The following is a 23,731-nucleotide window of genomic DNA, read 5'->3' as shown; positions in this document are numbered from 1 at the left end:
ACAGCTTTCAGATTTTTACCCCTGTCCAGCTTTGCTTCCGCTCATACCCAAGCCCAACTGAACTCACTACTCCCTACACCCTCAACTGTTTGGTCCACCACTTCCCCACTTCTGAACTGTGTTCTTTGTTTATTCCTTTCTGCCAGAAATTCACCGACTTTTAAATCATCTATACTCTTTTATTCTCCCTTACTTATATGCTATTATGTTTTGGTCTTTTGTTAACTTTCAATAAAATAGAGAAGTTATTAGATGCTGACAACAATAATTGTACTTTTTCTTTAGTTGACCTTTAATCCATCTTTTACACACATTTTCTCATTTAATCCACATAATTAACGAAGAAAGAGGAAACCATTTCTTCACACGAAAAATAAGGAATCTGTGGCAAGAAAGCTTAAATAACCTGCCTGAGGTTTCACGACTAGTTACTGGCAGACGGAGTACGCTCGCCCAGCGGGCTGATGCCGGCAGCCTGCATTGTCATCCTCGAATCAGTCCGATGGAATTTACGTACAGGGCTTATTCTCTCAAATCTTTGACGATAATAATTGTAACTGGCCAGGAGACTGTAACTGTGTTTCTTCAACGCAGGCACCAGTTAGACCTCTAACTGATATTTCCATTAGGAAGGCGCATGTTCTTTTGCTATGAATTACCTGTGAGTGTCAGAGAGATGACAAGGGTGTGCGATCATCCCTTCCCCAGCCCGCAAAGGCTTTGCACTTCTTAGTGTATTTCCATCCACTGTGACAGGACCCCACCTCTTCTGTCTTGAAAATGACTTTGTCATTTTTCTTATGTCCCTTTACTGGATTCTGCTTAGTGCATTTATTTGTCTTTATTTGTAGTCTTAGATTAGGAAGCTTGTTGAGGACAGGTATTTGATTTTATTTATATTTAATCAAATATTTATTAATATTGTGTTCATAAATAGACATTGCTTTATTATTTGCATGAAAAAAAAACTCAATTATACTTTTTATCTGAGGAAAATATCATGGATATCAGTTATATTTTTCTGGTGCAGACCCCTTTTCTCCAAGTAAAGCAAAACAAATATTAGCTTTTCTGGAGAAATTGCACATTTCTGCTGTTTGAATTAATTTTGAAAATAGTTTTTCAGTTTCCATTCTAGCCAGTGCATTATTTTGGTTTGTTTTAGTCTTGGCTTTTCTCATCAGAGGACTCAGATTTGAAATTAAAAAAGGAAAACATCAGCATGATTTTAATATATGGTTATTCAACATATCTCATAGTAGGGTTGATTTATTTCAGACAAACGCTTTAGTTTAAACAATGTTTTTGCTTAAAATTGGCATTGCAGTTTGGCAACTACATAACTAAAAGGACTTGAAAAACAGTGTAAAAATCCAATTCAACAGTCGAATATCTTAGCAGATGGCCTCGTGAAATAAAGCCCTGGGAAAAGGAAGAGCCAAGATGCTTCTGGATGTCTGCAGCAGCTGGAGCTTAAAGAATGCCTTTTTTGCCAAGTGGATCAGATTTGGGGGACTTTTCCCCCAAAGCAAAGTCCACCTGGATAATTTCTAGCTCTTAGCAGAGTTACTGAATTTATTCTGTTGGAGGAAATGAGGAAGGACATATGCATGTGTGAACTCAGCATCCTCAAAATTTGGAGCTCTGATGCCTGAGAAGGACTGCAGTGTTTGTGAGTGCGAAGGGAGTAAGCATATGATATGGGTTACACAGTGGTCAGAAGTGGGCACAAAGAAAGTAGAAGGAGGAAGCATAATAAAGCAAAGGGAGGAGGAGAGAACAAGGAAAAACTGGTGAGGAAGAAGACACAGAGAAGAACCAAGTGAGCATAGTGAGAGTGCTCTATGTTGCCATTGTAACCAGCCGCTTCCTGAACCTTTAGGAAATGAGCACTCTTTTTCTGGCTCCTGTCAGAATTTTTTTCTTCCTGAGGCCATGAGAGTCAACATGGGGACTGTCTGACACTTTTTATGCTCAGGATTTTTGTTGATCTTATCAAGGCTTAATCACCAAAGATGTCGTTCTGTTTAACAGAATGCCTTGAAATGGTTTTCATGTTCTGATTTTCATCAAGCTCCTATAAATATAGAAAGCTTCTGATTTAGGGTGGGATCAACTTACTGATAGCTTTGTCTCAGCAAAGGACAGAATCTGGAATCCTTAACAGTTCCACGTATGTGTCCAACACTAGATGCCAACACTAGCAAGAGATTGGGGGTGTAAAGATAGTTAAGACACTGTCCTTGTCTACTGAGAGGAGTGTAAGGAAATGGTGTCAATGCCATGTGACTCATAGAGTTGTACCTCTGAAGATTTAAAAATAGGTTGGTAGTGTTTTTGCTGTTATAATTAGTTTGGTCGCTGGACTTTTTAATGCTAGTACAAGAAACTGCAGTAGTTGAGAGACAGTAGGAGTTAGAGAATTGATACAGATCCCAGCTCATGGGGTCCACCATATTGTGGATGATATATGAGGCCTTCACACGGACTACCGAGTCCTGTGGAGGAAAAGGGACAGCATGGCTTCTCTCTCAAGGGGAGGAAAAGCTGTGGCCTCCGCCATGACAGGCCTGTATTTCTTTTCTTGGCACATTACACGATGGTCCACATTTTCTATGCACAGGTTTGCTTTAGGTGGTTACCATTTATAGAAAACAAAGGAACCAGTGTTGCTAATCAGATCACCAAAGAGGAATATTTGCAAATGAAAAGGGTAAAGTAGTTGAAATCCATACTCCATACTGGGGAGTTTTAGCATGGATTTTAGGAAGTTACAGTACGCACTTTCTATCTCAATTCAGGGTGAGGTAGTTTTAGCAAAAGCAAGTCTCAAAGCGGCCTAGGCACATTGCAAGCCTGACTCCCCATGGGAGAACCTATCCATGGGTGTGGATGCTATGCATCTCCGAGTGGGAGCTGGGCCCATGCTGCACAGAACAGTCTCCTAGATAGAATATTAGACATTTTATGTTGTGTGAGGAATGCTGGACTTCATCTTCTAGAGAGCAGGAGTCATTGGAGGACTTTAACAGTAAAGCCCCATAATCCATTTAGTGACAGGAGACCACTCTGATGTGCAGGAGGAAGGAGATGTTGAGGGATATCAGGCTAGAAGTAGGGAAACCTATTAGTAGTATAAGCATGCATCACAGCTTTCCTGGAACCGTTCAAATTAATGTTCTTTCTTCTAGCATGATTATTAGTAACATCCCTTTCACTATGTTTTAGTTTGGATCATAAATTCTATGGTTACCCTAGTAACTAGAAGTTTATTGCAGTGGTCCAGGTAAGACTACGATGTCCAGAGGTTACTAGGGCTTGGCTACGTGGATGGAAAGAAATTGCTGTCCAACATTATCACCAAGTACATGTACTTGGACATCGATAGAAATCTTATATCTGCCCCACACATGCCTGGGCAGGGATCCCAGTGAAAACAGTATATCAATTGATGGCTAACTGGTTAGTCACTCAGTGGCCTTGCTGTTTGTCAGCTCAGATTGTACTTGCCTGAAAAATCTGTAAAGAAATGAGGAGAGTCATAGCCAGTGGAGAAGGAAGTCAGAAAGGTAACCCTGAGTTGTGCAGGGCCATGAGGCCTTGCTGTTCTTCTTAACTGTCCTTCTTGGTGCCAGAAAGAGCTGTATTTTTGAAAGTGGTAGGGTGAATAGAGGAACCCCCAAAGAATGGATGTGTGTTAAAAACCCAATGAGGAACATTTGGTGATTTTTATGCAGAAACTAAATAATTCTTAATAAATAAGCCTCTACTTTGGAATAAAAAAATGGAGCTGAATTTTGATAGATGATTTGACTTTTGCTTGAGGACAGCAGAGAGGGCCGTGAAGTCAGGTTACAGTTTGGTCAGTCTGGGGTGATTATAACCTTGGAAGATGGTGAATATAGAGGCAATTTAGTCAACTGAAAGAAACAATTATTCGTTTCCTAGTACACGCATTTAATCACAAGTTGTCACTTGGGCCTCCTGTTAGAACCCAGAAAAGGCTATTTGGTGGCAATAATAAGGGAATATTTTAAAAAGGAATGAAATAACTAGACCCAGGAGAAAAGAGGTTTGCTATCAGGAATACATTTTAGCAGAAAAAAAGAATATGAATAAGAGTAACTGAAAAGGGTGAAGAAGAGCTGTCACTTTCTTTATTTTATTTTTAAATGTTCCTCCTTCCAGTTCTCATTTTGTACATGTGAGGCAGGCTTCCCTTCACTCCGATCTTGCTATTACATTGTATTTATATAGTGCTTATCTTCCGGAAGCTCACAGAAATGCCTCTGAATCCATGCCACTTTAGAAAATATTGCTTAACAAAAGGGGGATGCTTTTATTTCATCCGTTTTATCATAAAATGTTCTACTGGGAGCTTGGTGCTGGGTGTGCCTTAGGCTGGTGATTGTGCATTAGGCTGCACACACATGCATGTCACAGCTCCACGGCTGCCCAGGCAAGAGGAAACGTGGGGTAATTTTGCAGCTAGGAGCCAGGCCTGCCATCATCCCTGTGCTTTCCAACGGTGACTCGGGAGATGCTTCTAATCTGCAAAGAATTATCCGGTTTCCTGACTTACCTTCATGGCTCTTGATGTCCCCGAAATATTTCTGTTTGTGAGTTCTGTGTGTCCACAGGCAAGACAATTGGCTTAAATTTTAAACCTCGCACTCCCTCTCTGTTTACACTGTTGAGACTGTCATTTGTAGAACTTCATTTATTACAGTTACTTCCTCAGGGTTTCACTTCAGAGAAGTAGAATTGAATGAAAAAAAAATCTTTGAAATGGAAGGGGATGAGTTGAGAGATGGAAATATTTTAGTAGGTCCTTCAGAAATTTTTATTGCAGCTTTGTTATTCTTAAAAAATAAATGCATGCTTCCGAGGCATCTGTAATTCAATAAAATCGAACTGAAATAATTGCCTTGGATGCACCAAAAGTTAGTCTCTTCACATTTTTCAGTAGCTGAACATTGATTTATAGAAAAGTGAAGTAAGTTAAAAATAATAACTTGGCCTCTGTATGATGCTTAAAGTCAAAGTATTCTTCCCAGGCCCTTTTAAAATCTCTCAGCGAGCCATTCCTCGTTCTCTCCTCCTCCTCCTCTTCCCTTTTCTATGTGTCTCTCCTCATCTTCCCCCTAAAGATTAGGCAAACAGTATGCTCATTCACTATTGTGAAATCCGATCGTATGAAGTAGAAAGTAAGGGCAAGGATATTTCTTTTAATCTCTGGAATTTAAGTTTTTTTTTCCATAATTTTCTAAAATTGGTCAACATCAGAGGATATCAGACAGGTTTATGAGGTGATTTTTTAGTTGTTGGGTATATTTGATATTTAAAATAACTTGGTTTTTTATTGGTTCCAATGCCTCCTGTGAAAGGATAGGCCCAGGTGCATCCATCATCCCCATTCCTTGGAGTAACCTTAGAAGGAATCACTCCGCGTGTGCATCAGAATAAGCTCAGGTGTCAGTGCTGAAGTGTAAGGCCAGAGCACTCAATGTCAAAACCAACTGCTAAATCACAATCAATTAGAGCAAAATTATGTCACCAACATTAATTTAATTAATGTGATTTCAGGTGGGTTTTTTTTGAGAACCAGTTAAAAGAGCCAAGAGCAGTTTCCTTCTAGTATCCTTGACATTACAGTTGTATGTAAAACACATGCACACACGCAAACTAAAAACAGATGAACTTTGTCCAAGTTCCCAGCACTTAATTAAAAAATGCAGAGCCAAAATGCATATGTTATCATTGTTAGAGGGACGTATTTTGTAATGGGCTTCACTTTTTGTGCACTGTGTAGATCGATGTTTTATAAAGATTTTATTGCTAGGTACCTAAAAATAACTTTTTCTGCTCTTCATTGTACAATGACCTCGCACTCTGATTAGAAGTCAATTCGTTAATAAGTGCCCCCTTTTTTAATTCTAGGATTCAAGAAGGATTAATAAAACACCACTGCATAGCAACGCAGTTATCACAATGATCTATTTGGGGAAAAATGTGCACCTATCTTATGATCACCCAGACTTCAGGGATGAAATAAAAGTTTATCAACAGCACTGCGGTGGAGAAAACCTGTGTGTCTACAAAGGCAAACTACTTGAAAAAGGTACACATGAAATGTGAATTCTTTCTAAGTGCTTAGAGTTAATGTTAGAGATAAACTATTGCTGATATCAAAATGACTTCAGTTTCTCTATGAAATTATGCATATCCAGGGATTTATAAACCAGCTGCCTCAAAGTAAATCAGGACTTACTGCTCCGTGATTGAAACTGGAGCAGCGATTACTCTTACAGATTGCGAAAGAAAGAATTTGGAGCGATTTAACCCAGTAACAGATTAATTTGGGGGTAGAGATATATGATTACTAAAATGTTGCACGAATAAACTGTCCCCCAAATTACAAGGTAATTATTTGGCTTGCCATGGTGAATTATATTATACATTATTCTAAGAGAAAAATACCAGATTAGCAATTTGTTCTTTAGAAGTATGTTGAGATAAAATCACAAATCCAATAAACTTTAGGGTGAATCACACCTAAATAACATGGTGCAGAATTTAGCCAAATACATTTAATACATTTACACTTTCATTTGAGCATCAATCCATGTTTGTTAGTGATGTGAGAAAAAAATTTTCTTCTACACTTTTAAACTCTAGCGGATCTAAGAATTAAATTGATGTGAGATAGATTAATAAAAGAAAATAATTGGATTTAATTACATACTAGGTCTGTTCAGAAAGTATCCAGCCACATACTATGAGAAATAGATACATTTATTGAAGAAGATACAAGAAACATTGTACATAAGACAATGATGCCTCAGTCCCCTTCAAAGTAGGCACCTTAGGACCTCACACAGTTTCCCCAATCGCCATCAGCTGCCCTGTCGTATTTTCCTGAATCTTACCAATGGTTTGAAATCCCTACCTACCCTTTCACAGGTGATTTTAGTTTGGGAAAAGCCAGAAGTCACAGGGCACCAAATTTGGGCTGTAGGGGGCTGAGTCACCTGGGTGACTTGATGTTTCACAAAAAAAATCTGCATGAGATGTGATGTATGTGTGGGCACCTTGTGATAAAACTGCCACTCTCCAGCTGCCCATAGCTGTGGCTTCTGAACTGAATAGTTTCCACAGAGGAATGTTCAAGGCTGATGCAAAATTTGAAGCAGATTTGTTGCACTATACTTGCTAGTCATTTTGAATGGCCACACAGTACACATGCTCACTCAGTGGCATCTACCACCCCCACTGACTAGTACAGTGGAGTTTTCATTGTTCATGCATGTGCATTCCAGTCCTCTCTCCTTGGCTGCCAGGTTACATTGATGTTGCACAAACTGTTCTTGTTCTGTAAAAACTGGTTGTACTTTTTCCAGACAGACCTCGTACATATATAGAGAGGGTCCCATAGGAACATAGGCCCAGAGGCAAATTGAGGAGTTGAGGCCTATATGCCTTTTTGAACTAAGGAGGAGAAGTAGGAATCTGGGACTTCAAAGGGTAGGAAGACAGTCCACATGGAGATGAAAAGCAAATGTTCAGAGACAAGGGGACACAGAGTGAACTCTGATATTTAGGCTGTGCTGAGTTTCCCCCACCACACCTAGTTCATATTATGCTAGAGTGAGCTATGGTGACAGCTTAAAGTAATCACTATCCCAAAGAGACATGTTTTGGGGTGGCAAACTCTGATCTCCTTCATTAGCATAAAATTATTTTTATATTCCATATAGGGTTTCACATATTTTACAAAAGCTTTTTTTCAATATTTAATCTGTGGGACAGCAGCTAAAAGAAAGAGTTGTTATAGGACTATACAAGGGTGGGCAAAGGAAGGTTTACAGTTTTGAGTACTTGAAACACACATTTTATTCTTGTATTATTTACTAGTTAGTATTTTTCCATATGAACAACTGTAAACCTACTTTTGCCCACCCTGTACTTGTGATGTCCTTGCTTGAGAAACTCTATTTAGAAAGTAATAGAGTTTTCATTATTAAAAGAAATATTTATATGTCAGTATTCAGTATTCTTTTTTTCCTGCTTTTAAAAAATGTATTATATTGATTAAACTATTATAGTTGTCCCGATTTTTCTTCCTTTGCCCCTCTCTACCCAGGACCCCCATTCCCTCCAGCAATCCCCCCCTTAGTTCATGTCCATGGGTCATGCATGTAAGTTCTTTGGCTTCTCCATTTCCTACACTGTTCTTGGCATTCCCCTGCCTGTTCCATACCTACCGGTTTGCATTTCTTACCCTGCACCTTTTCTCCCATTTTCCCCCTTCCCCCTCTCAACTGATGAGCCTCCAAATGATCTACATATTTATGATTCTGTTTCTGTTCTGCTTGTTTGTTTAGGTTGCTTTTTAGATTTTCCTTGATAGCTATGAATTTATTGCCATTTTAATGTTCATAGTTTTGATCTTTTCCTTAAGTCCCTTTAACATTTCATATGATAATGGCTTGGTGATGATGAACTCCTTTAGCTTTAAGTTGTCTGGGAAGCACTTTATCTGCCCTTCCATCTAAATGAGAGCTTTGCTGGATAGAGTAACCAAGGTTGTAGGTCCTTGCTTTTTATCATTTTGAACACTTCTTATCGGTTCCTTCTAGCCTGCAAAGTTTCTTCTGAAAAACCAGATGACAGTTTTATGGGAACTCCTTTGTAGGTAACTGTCTACTTTTCTTTTGCTGTTTTTAAGATTCTCTTTTTATCTTCAACCTTTGGCATTTTTTTTTCTTTTTTTCCTGGGGGCGGTGTGCTTGTCGCGTGTTTTGCGGGCCCGCCTTACCGGCCCCGCCAGGCCTCGTTTAATTATGCTGTGTCTTGGTGTGATCCTCTTTGGGTCCAACTCTCTGTGCTTTCTGGACTTGTATGTCTATTTCTTTCACCAAATAAGGGAAGTTTTCTTTCATTATTTTTTCAAATAAGTTTTCAATTTCTTGCTCTTTCTGTTCTCCTTCTGGCATCCCTATGATTTGAATGTTGATACATTTGAAGTTTTCCCAGAGGTTCCCTAGCCTATACTTGTTTTTTTATTATTCTTTTTTTTCTTGCTGTTCTGATTGAATGTTTTTTATCTTATTTATGTTCCAAATCATTGATTTGATTCTTGGTTTCATCCACTTTACTGTTGGTTCCCTATAAAATTTTCTTTATTTTGCTTAGTGTAATCTTTATTTCTGCCTGGGTCTTTTTATGCTGTTAGAGTACCCGCTGAGTTCCTTGAGCACCCTAATAATCAGTGTTTTGAACTCTGCATCTGAATATTGCTTATCTCCATTTGGTTTAGTTCTTTTTATGGAGTTTTGTTCTGTTCTTTCATTTGGACCATATTTCTTTGTTTCCTCATTTTGGCAGCCTCCCTGTGTTTGTTCCTATGCATTAGGTAGAGCTGATCTAACTCTGTGTCTTAGTAGTGAGGCCGATTATAGAAAAACACGCAGGCAAGTTGGATAGGGTAGAGCCTTAGGTAATCACCAGGGCAAGGCATCTGGTAAGAACCAGGTTGATGGAGTCTCAAATGTGGTGTCACTTTTCTGTGGCTCTGTGTTGGGGAGGGCTCAGAAAGGGGACAATGACCGCTGACTGGCTTCTGGAATTTTGTTCAGGAGGAAGCTGTCTCCTGTCACTCACTTCGATGCCAGATACCTCAGTTTCTTCCCATATGCTATTGGTGCCCTTCCAGCTGCTGCCCCAGTGCTGGAGCCCAGAGAGAGTGAATCTAAGTAAGCTCTAAGTCCATTGCAGACCTTGGCGTAAGAGGAGACACCTGAGAATCATGCAGTTTCTTTTGCCACCCCAACCCCTACTGGACTTTACAGTCAGAAGTTAGAGGGACTTATCTTCCTGGCACTAGAATACTGGGCAGTGTGGTCTGGTGTGGGGCTGGGACACCTCACTTCTGAGGTATCTCTCCCAGTTTTTATCTACCACACCTGCGTGTAGGACTGCTCATGCCCCGTCTCTGCATACTGTGCCTCCCTGTGTGTCTCTACTTCTCCTACCCCTCTGGATAAGTGGCTTCTTTAATTTCTTGGTTGTTGGACTTCTATACAGCTCAATTTTCTGATGATTGTGGGTGATATTTATTTTGTAGTCTAGTTGTGGGTTTGCTGTGGTTGTGTGAGGAGACAAGCCATGTTAACCTATGTCTCCATCTTTGGTTTCCTTGATGTATAGACTTAGTGGTTAAGGAAGGAGTTGGGGGCAACCATGAAGTTGTTCCTTTTGGTTTGTCTGTTTTTCCTCATCAACAAAATAATGATATTGCTCTGGCTGGTGTGGCTCAGTGGACTGAGTGCCAGCATGCAAACCAAAGGGTTGCCGGTTTGATTCCCAGTCAGGGCACATGCCTGGGTTGCAGGCCAGGTCCCCAGCAGGGGGTGTGTGAGAGGCAGCCACACACTGATGTGTCTTTCCCTCTATTTCTTCCTCTCTTCCCCTCCCTTTAAAAATAAATAAATAAAATCTTAAAAAAACAGTAATATTAATTTTAAAAATTCAAGTAATTAAATAGAAGCCATACATATTTAGGAATTAAATATCAAAACTTTCCAACATGAGGGAGGGTAAGCATGTGAATGTTAATTTTAATTTAAGACAAATTACATTTTTACTTATAAAAATTTTATTTATATATAAAAATATATGTTATTTTATAAAGTATATAAAGTTTATAAGAATAATGCTAGAAATATTTCCCCCACTTTTTATACTTGGCTGAAATATGGTTTGCTTTGTCTCATTTTGTGATAGCATTTGAGAGTTCACTCCTTCCATTTTGTAGGTGAGGAAAGAGAGAGGCGTCTGGAGGCACAGGCTTCCCAAGGGCACACATGCAACACTGGGCATGAGCAAGAGCAGACCCCAGCCCCTGACCAAGTGCAGGGCCTTTGCTTAGCACTCTCCATGTCCACTTAGCTATTTTCAGTATAAAAGGTCTTCCAACACTTTTATAATGTGATGAGTATGAAACTGCTAATGATAGTGGCATGGATACATGCATTTATTTATTTATTTTTTACTTTAAAAAATATATTTTATTATTATGCCATTACAGTTGTTCTACTCCCCCCTTCATTCCCCTCCACCCTGCACACCCCCTCCCCCACCATTCCCCCCCTTTAGTTTATGACCACGTGTCTCAAGTTCTTTAGATTCTATATTTCCCATACTATTCTTGCCCTCCCCCTATTTTCTACCTAACATCTATGCTACTTATTTTTTAACAGTATAACTTTCAACCATTAATTTAGAAGAATTGCTGAAATTAGCTGTACTCTAAAGTTGGAATTAACATAATAGAAACTCTTTCTGGGTCTTAGATCGCTGTTTATTCAAGAAAACACATATATAATGTCTATTTAACTACTAGAAAACATGGTGCATACAAATGAAAAAAAGAACATGACTTAGCTGAAAGAGTTTCTGGGAGACTATATACCCTCTGTGACTAGTGTGCAAAACCAAATGTTACGAGAGAGTTACTTGGTTAAGTGGTGGGGTTTTTTTTGCAAATACGTTGGTCCTGGGACTTTCTTTTTGTTATGTCATTGGGCAGTCTTGAGTAATAGGGTGGAATTGGGACTTAAATAATTGAATCCTGTCCACACAATAATTTTGTCTCAGCTTGTCCTTCGTTGTCAGGAAAGTAAGCATTCAAAGTTGGGAAGTGCAATGGCTCAGAGTTGACTGGTGGGTAAGCAATCTTAGCAATTTAGCTGAACTGAACAGAATCTGCCCTTTTTGCAAATCAAAGCTGTGCAAGATTCAGTGAAATGTGAATAGTGTTTTAAAAGATTTCTATAAAAAAATTAACTTATGCTTGGAGCAGTAAACTCATTAAAAATACGGCATTTGTTAAGTTGCCTTGCTTCTGGGTGGGAAATACCAATGCAATTAATTATTTAATAATGTGGCAAATGCATCCTTTATTCCCATAGTAATTCATGATGTCTTGTGGTTTGACGTAAAGCCACACGTTGATTGTTTATTATGCACACCTAACATGAAAATGTCTGCTACTTGTGAAGAATTCAGTTCTTCACGCGCATTTTGATTGGCTGTGTTCATCATTTCACACGAGGCAAAACTTGGCCTCCTGGTGTCATGTGGATACAAAGAACAAAGTCACTGGTTTCTGACCCTCTTATAATCTCTTCCTTTTCTGCCCCATTTTCTTGTATTTCTAGACCTGATTCTATTGTCACTATGTGTGCATTACACATTACTCTCTCTGCCCTTCAATTCTGTTATCTTGTCTTTTTGTGTGACATTTTCTTTGTCTGCAACAGGACAATGGGTTTCAAATTTAAAATAGAATTTTAAATTCAAATCTTCCCCGTCTTTTAAGATTCAGAATAAGGCAGTGAAACTTTCTTAGCCAACTTCTATTTTGTGAGATCCATCTCTCGTGATGGCTACGACTCTCATTCTACACTTAAAACCAAAGTGTTTTTCATTGTACAGGGACTTAACATGAACTGTTTTTTATCTGGTTAGCACATGTAGATTTTTTAGTTTTTTGAAATACCTTGGTTGAGGTGTAACTTACATGCTGTAACATTCATTCATTCTGAGTACAATTTGGGCCCTGGCTGGTGTGGCTCAATGGGTTGAACAATTCACTGATTTTTAGGTATTTAGTGGAGTTGTATAGCCAGTGTCTATCACAGACTAGTTTTAGAAGGTCTCCATTGCTTCTGAAAGTTTCCTTGTGTCTGTTAGCAGTTAATCCCCATTCTTATACCCCCTCTCAGGCAACCACCAACCTGGATTCAGTCTCTACAGATTTGCTTTTTCTGGACATTTCTTAAGTGAAATTGCACAATAGGTGGTATTGTCTTCTTTCACTTGGCATAATGTTTTTGAGAGTCATCCAATTGTATCATCCCAATTGTATCGCCTACCAATAGCTGCTCTCTTCTCATATCACTGAATACGGGTGCATGTTTTCCATCACATGGGTGTATGCTATTTTGTTATTCATTTCTAGTTGATGGACATTTGTATTGTTTCCACTTTTAGAACTATTATAAATCATGCTGTTATGAATACACAAATACAGTGTAGACATCTGCTTTCATTTCTGATGAAAATTTCAGATGTCTGCTTTTATGTAGACATCTGCTTTCATTTTTCTTGAGTAGATTTCTAGGAGTGGTTTTGATGGCCTTTTCTCCCTCCGAGTATGAGTCATGCTTTCTTGTTTCTTTATGTATCTTTTGACTCTTTGTTGAAAAACTGAACATTTTAGGTCATGTATTAGAGCAACTATGATTCTGAATTTTGACTTTTTCCTCTTGAAGATTATCGTTCTTGTTTTTTGTTGTAGTTGTTTAGTAACTTACCTGAAACAATTCTGTGAAATCGACTCTCTCTCTCCTTGGTATACAGCAAGTGATGTCTCTGCGCAGATTGTTTTTACATTCTCTTTTTTTGAGCTGGCCTAAAAATGTCCTCCAAACTGTTGGCTTAACACAATAGAAATTTATTCTCTTGCAGTTTGGGAGGCCAGAAGTCTAACATCAAGGTGTTGGCTGGTTTATGTTCCCTCTAAAGGCTGTAGGGGAAAACCCTTGCTTGTTTCTTCCAGCTTTCGATGATTCTGGGTCATCCTTGGCATTCTTGGGCTTTCAGCTCCATCACTCTGATCCCTGCTCACATCTTTACATGCCATGCTTCCCTGTGAATCTTTGTGCATGTTCTCTTCTCTTATAAGAATATTGGTCATTGGAATTAGAATAAAACAAATGCAAGGTGAGCTCATCTTGATCCTTCACTAATTATATCTGCCAAACACTATTTCCTAATTGGGTCACATTCTAAGGTTCTAGATGGCCATGAATTTTTAGAGGGCAATGTTCAACTTGCTATAGTGAGTTCAAGGGTACAAAGTTCAGGCAGTTTTCAAGTCCTCCCTGACTTTGATTTTGCACTAGACTCTCTTGTGTTTCCTTTATTTGTGGATGCAAACTCCCAGTTGTCCAGTGATGTATGAATAGGTTGGGCCAACTCTAATCCATTCCATTTCCAGGTACCTGAGGATGTGTATAAGCTAATTGAATGTGTGGTGGAGGGAAATTTTTCTCTTTCCTTCTTTGGTTCTTTGGGCTGGTCGAATGATTAAAATGACATGAGGCAGATTAACAGGAGAAAATCCAGTACACACATTCAGGGAATCTGCATAAGCATAAGCAATTCCAGACAGTTAGGCAAGATGAGGTACATATGTCATTCTAGGCTAAGGAGAAGGAGGTAGACGTCTGGAATTTCAAAGAGAAGTCAAGCAATTCACAGGCAGATGAAACAAGTTAATGTTTGGTAAACAAGTGTCTGCTGGGTCATATAGAAACAATGGGACAGAGAGAAAACTTTAATCAAATGGGCCTTGCTCGGTTCCTCCCTGTCTCTCATATCTAGTCCGTACTGAGCTAGAGTTATATGTGATGACAGGTTCCTTTCCTGAGCAGTTCTGACTTCTTTTAGGCAGTTAGGAGGAAGGTCAAAGGTTCTTCCTCAGTCTTTTGTTTGGTAGAAATAGTCAGCCTAAAGTGATCCTTATGTCGAAGAGACACATCTTGGAATGGCAAATTTTGCTCCTATGAATACACCTATGATTGCTTTATTACCTGTATCTCTTGGTTGAATTTCTGGCTAGTCCATTGGCCTGTTGCTTGCCCTAATTAGAACTATGGTTTCAGGCTAATAGAACCTTTGGCCTTCTATGTTAGCTTGCCTCTGAAATTGCTACTTATCAGTGGTAATGCCATTGGCCAAGGTTTTTTGTCTTCCAAATCAAGTCAGCCCCCATTGACAGTGAAGCTGCTGGTGATTTATGGCCTGCCCTACCCCTACTAGAACTTCAGTGATGAAATAGTGGCAGGTGAGAGAGACAGGAGCAGCCTCAGGCAAGAGCGCCTCAGATTTCCACTGTTCTTACCGAGAGTTCAGTATATTTTCACGAAGAACTGCTGCTTAGTTTATTTTAAATCTGTGGTCCATTTTCAGATACACCGTTTTAAGAGGAGAGGATTTGGCAACCTCACTCCAGCAGTCTGGTATATTTATTTAGTCTCTGTCCTGCTAAATTGTAAGTTCTTGAAGGAAGGGACCCCATTTGACATTTTTTTCAGAATTTTTATTTCTCCTCAGTGCCTAAAATAGGGCTACCTATTATCAGTCAACAATGAATAACTACATTATATAAATGTGATAGAATGCTTTCTAATATTGAACCTTATGCAATCATTAAGACTTCTCTGTGAAGTGGCCAGACCGGGTCACCCCTTCCACCCCACTCCCTCCCCCACTCCTTCTGTCCTCTCTCTTTCATAGATAAGAATTCTGAAATGCAAATTTATGGTCTGCTTCCTTTCCACTACTCCATGCAGAAACCATCAAGTCAGGCTTGGGAAGTGTTGCTAAAATTTAAAATATAAAATTACAAAATAATAAGGGAATAAATGCAGAGGTGTCAGTTCTTGTTTAGCAAGTTTGGGGAAAAGAAAGAAAGAAATGGAACTAATAAGTGGGTGAGCTCTCCAGTCACATGAATACCACACAGAAGAGCAGTTGCGTCTGGAAGTTGGTGTCCCAGGCCCATTCTCAGCATCTCCTTGGGTGCACTCTCTTCTGGGCTGGGCACTTTGGGTGTGATGTGCAGCAGAATGGATCATATCACGTGAATGCCCCACTCCAATTTCTTGAATGAAAGCTTTCTGGTTACCACTAAAGAGCCCATATATCGTAAAGACAATTGGATTTTAAAATCTATAGCATCTAAGGTATAAATGACAGAACTACCTTCTCAATAAGTCCATTCTTTAGTAGACTTATAAACAGTATTTCTAGATGACTATAAAAGAAATGGGTTAAAATAAGAATCCACTGATTATTTACTGGGGGCCTCCTGTGCCCTTGCACTGGGACCTGGGGAAATGAAGGTGAGCGTGACCAACTTCAGTTCTCGTGGATTTCACAAACATGTAGGGCAGCAAACACTTAGATCAGGGTTCTCGGAGTGTGATTTCTGGACCAGCAGCATAGCATCACCTGGCAACTTGAGAGAAATGCAAATTCTGGAGTCCTAATTAATTGGAAACTCTGAGGGGAGGCCAGCAGTACGAGTTTTAATAAGTTCTCCAGGTGATTCTGATGCATACCAACGTTTGCTGCTGCAGACGTATTTTAATATAGTGTGATACATGCAACAATAGAAATATGTACATAGCAGAAGAGCAGAAATTATTATTTTAACTCTATTCCTGGCAGAAGTAAAAGAATCCAGGGAGGCTTTTTTTTTTGTAGGAAGCAACATTAGAAGTGTCAGAAGTAGCAGGTTTCTGAGTTACTCTGTAGAATATGGTATTTCAGAGGCAGGGTTTGGGAACTCTATGGCGAGATCTTTTCCAAGAGCCTTATAAAGACTTGGAATAATGAAAACCTATTGATGGCACACAATGGTTGTTAGTATTGGTGGGACTTTTGGGTGGTTAGTGGGAAAAAAGGGGTCTCAGATAGGTTCCTGCAGGTGGAATTGAGAATGGATTGGAGACTGAAAAAGTCAGCCTCATCTATGTATGAATAGGATTATTCATGTCATGACTTAAAATACTCATTTATTTAAAAACCTTACTGAGTTCACATTAGCCTTTCGTCATGTACTTCTCTAATAGATAACAGCAAGATGAAGGCATAGGATCTAGAGAGAGATGTTTAGATTCAAATACTAACTTTCCCACTTACTGTATGATTTTGGGTAAATTACTGAGCTTCTCTAAGCCTTGATGTCTGCATCTGGAAACCAGTGATAGTCACATTCCCACTTCATGTGGCTGTTGAGAAATACACCCACCATAATCAGGCATAATGTTTGGCCATAGTAAGTGCTCATAAAATGATAGGTGGTATTATTATTATTATTATTACTATAAAACAAAGAGTTTTATAAAGGCTTAGGGCATTTTTAGTAAGTAAAAATAAGGAATTTTTTCATGATTAAAAATGGCCTCCATTTAAAAGGTGATCTAGACAATAATATTGTACTTATCTAATAGAAAAATGTGATTTAGAACATGTTAGTCCAAAGTCAGTTGCTTTAACTAATTTATTTTCTTTTTAATTCCAGAGACCTTTCAGTTTATTTCCAAAAGACATCATGGTTTCCCCTTCAGTCTCACCTTTTTCCTGAACGGGTTGCAAGTGAACAGGTTAAGCTCCTGCTGCGAATATAAGCATCGGAAAGGTTCCAGACTTGGAGGCAAAAGAGGCTACTTTGGGTTTGTGTGTGTGGAGAGATCATCCCCTTGCTACAAGTATGGAAACAAATGTCCTTTGGTAGACGGCGTGTTTTGCTACATTTTCTTGTGTTACTTTTACTGATGCATTTCTCTGCACCATTTGTTACGAAACTAAAATATTGAAGCTAACAGTGGTTTAACTGTGTATTGTACTTGAAATTTTGAGATATAAATTAGTCGTTCAGACATACTGGTTAGTGGGGATAAAAGCTGGGGGTGTTTCAAATTTTGTTTCTCTATCTGTCCCTTTCCTTATCATGCTTTAATTTCTGTTTCTGGAGTGAAAGAGAGAAGGATACCGCCTCTGACCCCCGCCATCCCTCTTAGGAACTGGTTTTGGATTGAGCCCCAAAGCATGTGCCAGCATTTAGCTTATAAGGTTGGATAATGTAGGTTACACATTTTCAAGCTGTGACCGTGGTATGGCCCAAATATCATTCTCATGCCCCTAATTTTAACCTCAGGTATAATAAAATAAGTGCATAATAGAAGTCAGGTTTGATTGTTTGTCATCTTTGACATTGAATATTTTGTTTGAAACGAGGAGACTTCCTTGCAAGCTTTCTTCAATTTTTTTTTCTGAAAGTTCTCATAAAGAATTGACAATATGACAAGCTAGAACTCTGCAGTGAACCAACCAAAGTACCTGCCCCCATGGAGTCCGTTCTAATGGGGAAAGAGCAAATATCATCCCAGTAAACTAATTAATCTATATCAGCTGGTACTGGGCATGAACACAAAACAGGGTAAGAGAGATGAGGCCACTAAGTGAGGACAAAGTAAGGGATGGCGTGATGATAGGAGGTGAGGTCGGAGAGACAAAGGGGCGAGGTAATTTGGAGTCCGAAGGTCAGAGCAGGGATTTTGACTTTTATTCTGAGTATGACACAAAGCTGTGGTAAGTTTAGGGCAATGGCCTATCATGATTTGGCAGTAGCTCCTATGGCAAAAATAAATGAGGGAGGTTGGGGGAAAGGTAGAAACTACTTTAATCCAGAGCAGAGAATGTTAGAAACAGAAATGACTGTGTTCTACATGTATTTTGAAGATAGAGTTTACAGCATTTATTGATGGATATAGGTCATAGGGTAAAGAGCAGAGTCAGAGATGATTGAAAAGTTTTTCGCTTGAAGAACTGGAAAGATGTCCAGTTAACTGTACTATGATGGGGAGAACTGTGGGAAAAACAGGTTTGAAAGTGGAGTGAAGAGGTTTTGATGTTGAGCAAATTAAGTTTAAGATATCTGTAGGTTCTGATATGAGGTCCAAGCTGGAAATATAAATTTGAGAATAGTTTGCATATAGATGACATTTAAATCATAAGATGGGATGAGATTGCTTAAGAATTGAATGCAGATAGAGAAGATGACTGAGTAATGAGCTCCAGGTCACTCCAGTTCAAAAATGAGGAAGATAAAGAGCAGGCAAAAAGCCTAAGGAGGAAAGCCAGTGATTAGAAAGAGAAGTTAGAGAATGATGAATAAAATGGGAAATGAATAAAACATACGAGCAGAAAGACATGACCAACATGTTTGAATGTGTAGATAAACTAAGTGAATGAAGAAGGAGAGTTGACCATGACTTGGTAATGTGTTCGTTGTTGTTGATCTTGGGACAAGTTATAGTGGAGTGGTAAGCATGCAAGTTTCACTGGAGTGGGTTTAAGACATAATTGGAAAAGAGCTAAGGCCAGAGAATATGTATTTTTATAAAGGGTTGTGCTGGAAAGGGTGGAAATTGGGTGGCAGTGAGGAGGGAGGATGTTGGGGTCACAGGGGGCATTTTATTTTTTAAGAAGGAAGTTAGCATAATATGACTATATGCTGATAGATAGGACTGGTACTCTAGAGAAGAAAAACATTGATACTCTAGAGGAAAAAAACAGCTAAAACATGAATGACAGAGAGGGAGAAATTGCTGGAGCACAGTGCTGGAGTGGATGAGAGGAGATGGGATCCAGGGCTCAAGCAGAGGGGCTAGCCTCAGAGGAGGAGAAACATTGTAATAGCAGGTGGAAAAATGGCCTAAGGAATAGAGAGAGAGGTGAGTTGGTGGATGTGTTTGGACAAACTGGAAGGTCTCTGCTGATTGTTCCTATTTTTTAGTCAAACGAGAATTTATCCATGAAGTTGAAGCTGGAAGAGGAGGGATTTGGAGGGTTTAGGAGAGAGATGAGGTATGCAAGTGTCATCCAGTAAACAGGAGAGTGAATCATCCCAGACAATATAACAGGATTGCCCGGATGTGTTTAGGGCCCACTGGAATTTGCTATTCTGTTCCAATTCAATTTTTTTCCTGCATATTTGTGGGCAAGTCATTTAACAAATGTCTCTTTAACTCTTAGGGAAGCTAATGAGCTTATATACACAGTCATCCATGTGTAAAGATGTTGCCTTCTTTGGGAGGTGCTGTGTACATCTAGGCTGTAAATGTTTGCTCCTAAACACTTTCTGTGGGGGTTTAATAATCAATTCCAAAATCTGGTCGATGTCTTCTGTTCTCCAATTCAACACTCACTGGCCTCTGTGCATTTCTTTACATGATTTCACTGTCTCCTCTAGCTTCTTTCTTTGATATTTTCAAATAACAACAGCAGGTAGCTATGATATTAAAGAGTAAGTCCTATTACCCTCAACTGAAAGACACAGTTCTTATACTCATTTTTTTTTAATTTAATTATTATTTTCTAAAACTCTAAACAATGTTTTAATTTAACCCCTTGACTCCCTTCACCCATTTTCAGTTCTTTGTTAGCTTCATTATCGTTTTTTTCAAAGGAAATCTGTGAATGTCCAAAGTAGAACAGTGGGGTGTCATTTGATGTCTGCCTGCCGCAGAGCAGTTGAAAGTCAAGGCAGACTGGCTTAGCGGGGGGCAGGGATGGTTGGGTGGGTGAGTGCTGGCTCCCCGCCTGTCTGGCCCTGCCACTGGGCACCACTCTGCCCCAGGCTGCAGAGCTCCAGTGACAGTGGAGAACTCCCCCGAAGGAGACTGATGTCACTAACAATATTGTTCCACCTTTGTTTTTTATTGTCACATTCATAATAATACTTTTTACTCATTTTAAGGGCTGCTCATTAATTCTTCCAATTTGTTAAAAATGAAATTAATTTTAATTCATTTAAAAAGTAGTAGTCCCTGGAAGTTTTACCGTGATAAAATAAAACAGCAGGGAAGTCCAGTACTAAAAATGATTAGGAATTTTCTGCTTAAGTTCTCATAAGGCAAGAAAAGCTCAGCAGTGGTCACTTCCAAAGTGTGGAGGTTCAACCATTGTACTTACCCCATAGCTGTGGGAACTGCCCGAAGAGACCTGGTAGTTATTTTCAGTTACCAGAGTGAAACACAGGAAGGAGAATTGCCCTACCAAATAGAAAGCAGAGAGCTTGGGGCTCAAGTAATCAACCCCTCAAATCATACTCCGAAGTCAACTAGGTAGTCAGTGAGGAGGAGAGCACAGATGTTACTCACTTTGTTTGTCCAATTCCCTTAAGCAGATGGGCAATAAAAAGTCGGTGCTTGCAGTAGGGAGGCATCAAAGCGTCTACACATTCACAACATAAACTTAAAGTAACAGCGTATCAGAGGCTCCAAATCAATGGATTTGGTATTGCCACGGATAAGGGAAGAACAATTTGAACAGAAGGCAATGCAGGTAGTCATATTCTGTGAAGATTCATGACACCTTTATTTTAAGGAAAGCAATGTGCTAAGTACATCGTCATGGTAGTTAAGTATTTTTCATGCTTAATGTAGGTGAGGGAAGTGCACTCTTATTTCTTACAGCCTCAGAGGTACTTGGAGTGCAGATCCTTCTAGTTTTATTTCTCGGGGGGGGGATATTCAAAAGTGAAGCGACGTAACTAACTTCTCATATTTGCTTCTTGGCAGAATTAATTGCATTGCTGTTTCTAGACTGGAGATAGCTGATATTCAGTGAATCTTGAGTTTAAGAAATTGCCATTGGATTTGATTCACATTGAGGCAATTGTTAAATTTTACACATTATTTCTATTCTTCCTGGACTGACAAGTCTCCACTGCATTCTTATCTCTTTTCACCCCCCCCCCCCCGTGTTTGGTCCAGTTCCTTGATAATCATGTGACCCATAAAGAAAGAGCCGAGTTATTTCTAGAGAAGGACTGTGGAGGCTGCCTCGTGCCCAAGCCCTTTTTCCTGATCATGGATTATCTCTAGATCTTGGTGAAAACTTCTCCAGATTCTGTTAATTTACTTGTCGAGCTAGTCATCTGAGAGGACTATACCTGTAATCTAACAATATTTTTGTACTTTAATGTGAGTTCATGGGGTTTAACAGTCCTGAGCTGGAATCCTGCTCCATCACTGACCTGCAGGCTGAGCTGGGGCATGTCATGGAACCCGTTTAGCTTCAAATTCCTCATTGAAAAGCAGCGTGATGATAGTTCTTAATTTATCGGTCTGTGGTGTAACACATCTGGTAAAATAATGCATATATGGTGCATAGCCAAGAGCTTGACACAGAGAAAGTGTTCTGTAATCTTATTATAATTATCTATTAATGTATGTATTATCATTATTGGACTTCTCATTTTGATATTAGTGAGAGATAGGATAAAAGCTATAGAAGAAATTATTTATGTGACTTGTAATTGATTTATGTATTTTTAAATGTCTTGATACATGCAGATTATCTGCTTGGTTCACCATATTTGACTTTGAATAACTATGGCCTCTACAAATTATTGCCATGTATAAAAAACAAAACTTATTGCCACTAAAAATCACCAAAGACTGTGGCACCAAAGGTTTCAAAGGCCATTCTTTTTAAAATTTTTATTGAAATATTTGATATTTTTATATAAATGGAATGATATGTTTTGTACATTTTATGCCTGGCATTTTCTTATTGTTAAGTTCAACTACAGTCGTCTCCACTTTTCTCCCAGTTGTGCTCCTCTGCCCTGTCCCGACCCCGCTCTCAAAGACAATCCCCCATTGTCCTTGTCCATGGGTCCTTTGTACATGTTCCTTGACTTGACCATTACCCTTTGATCTTTCCTCCATTATCCTTTTTCCCCCTCCCTTCTGGTCACTGTCAGTTTGTTCTTTATTTCCATGTCTCTGCTTATTTTTCACTTGTTTGTTTGTTTTGTTGATTAGCTTCCACTTATAGTGAGATCATATGGTATTTGTTTTTTGCCACCTGGCTTATTTCACTTAGCACAATACTCCCCAGTTCCATCCATGCTGTTGCAAAAGGTAGGAGTTCTTTCTTTCTACTGTATAGTATTCCATCATGTAAATGTACCATAGTTTTTTTATCCACTCATTTACTGATGGGCACTTAGGTTGCTTCTCGCACTTGGCTATTGTAAATTGTGCTGCTATGAACACTGGGGTGCCTGGTTCTTAGGATATAATCCCAGCAGTGGAATTGTTGGGTCAAAAGGCACTTCCATTTTTTGTTTTCTGAGGAAATTCCATACTGTTTTCCACAGTAGCTGTACCAGTCTGCATTCCCACCAACAGTGCACTAGGGTTCCCTTTTCTCTGTATCCTCTCCAATACTTGTTGTTTGTTGCTTTGTTTATGATGGCCATTCTGACCAGTGTGAAGTGGCATCTCATTGTGGTTTTGATTTGCATCTCTCTGATGGCTAGTAATGTTAAGCATCCTTTCATGTGCCTATAGGTCCTCAGTTTGTCTTCCTTGGAGAAGCGTCTGTTCAGGTCCTTTGCCCATTTTTAATAGAATTGTTTATCTTTTTGGTGTGGAGTCATGTTAGTTCTTTGTATATTTTGGAGATCAAATCCTTGTCTGAAGTATCACTGGCAAATATGTTTTCCCATACAGTTGGCTTGCTTTTTATTTTAATACTGTTTTCTGTAGCCATGAAGAAGCTTTGAAATTGATGTAGTCCCATTTGTTTATTCTTTCTTTTAAATACCTTGCTATAGAGGACATATTGGTGAAAATATTGCTGCATGGAATATCTGAAATTTTCCTGCCTACGTTCTCCTCTAGGACTTTTATGATGTCATGACTTATATTTAAGTGTTTTGTCCATCTTGAGTTTATTTTGGTGTATGGTGTAAGTTGGTGGTCTATTTTCATTTTTTTTGCATATACCTCTCCATATCTCCCAACACCATTTATTGAAGAGGCTATTTTTACCCCATTTTATGTTCCTGCTCTCTTTGTCAAACATTAATTAACCATAGAGACTTGGGTTTATTTATGGGCTCTCTATTCTGTTCCATTTATCTATGTGTCTGTTCTTCTGCCAGTACCAGACTATTTTGATTACAGTGGCCTTGTGATATAGTTTGATATCAGGTATTGTGATCCTTCTTACTTTGTTTTTCTTTCTCAAAATTGCTGAGGCTATTTGTGGTCATTTATGGCGCTATATAGATTTT

The 23,731-nt window shown here is 39.1% G+C and overlaps 1 protein-coding gene across 1 annotated transcript in view; it reads left to right on the top strand.

Moving 5' to 3' along the window:
* ERICH3 (glutamate rich 3) overlaps positions 1 to 23,731 on the top strand; it is a 110,322-nt gene that overhangs the window by 51,070 nt on the left and 35,521 nt on the right. Inside the window, exons 8-9 of the mRNA XM_053655531.1 lie at positions 5,941 to 6,121; positions 17,159 to 17,345. Coding sequence (XP_053511506.1) covers positions 5,941 to 6,121; positions 17,159 to 17,345 — 368 coding nt within the window. The remainder of the gene's footprint in view (positions 1 to 5,940; positions 6,122 to 17,158; positions 17,346 to 23,731) is intronic.

This window comes from Artibeus jamaicensis, unplaced genomic scaffold, assembly GCF_021234435.1.
Source record: "Artibeus jamaicensis isolate MK-2021 breed Jamaican fruit bat unplaced genomic scaffold, CSHL_Jam_final scaffold_1019, whole genome shotgun sequence".
NCBI classification, from domain to species: domain Eukaryota; kingdom Metazoa; phylum Chordata; class Mammalia; order Chiroptera; family Phyllostomidae; genus Artibeus; species Artibeus jamaicensis.
Note: the sequence above shows the minus strand (reverse complement) of the source record. Positions and strands in the feature narration are given on the sequence as shown.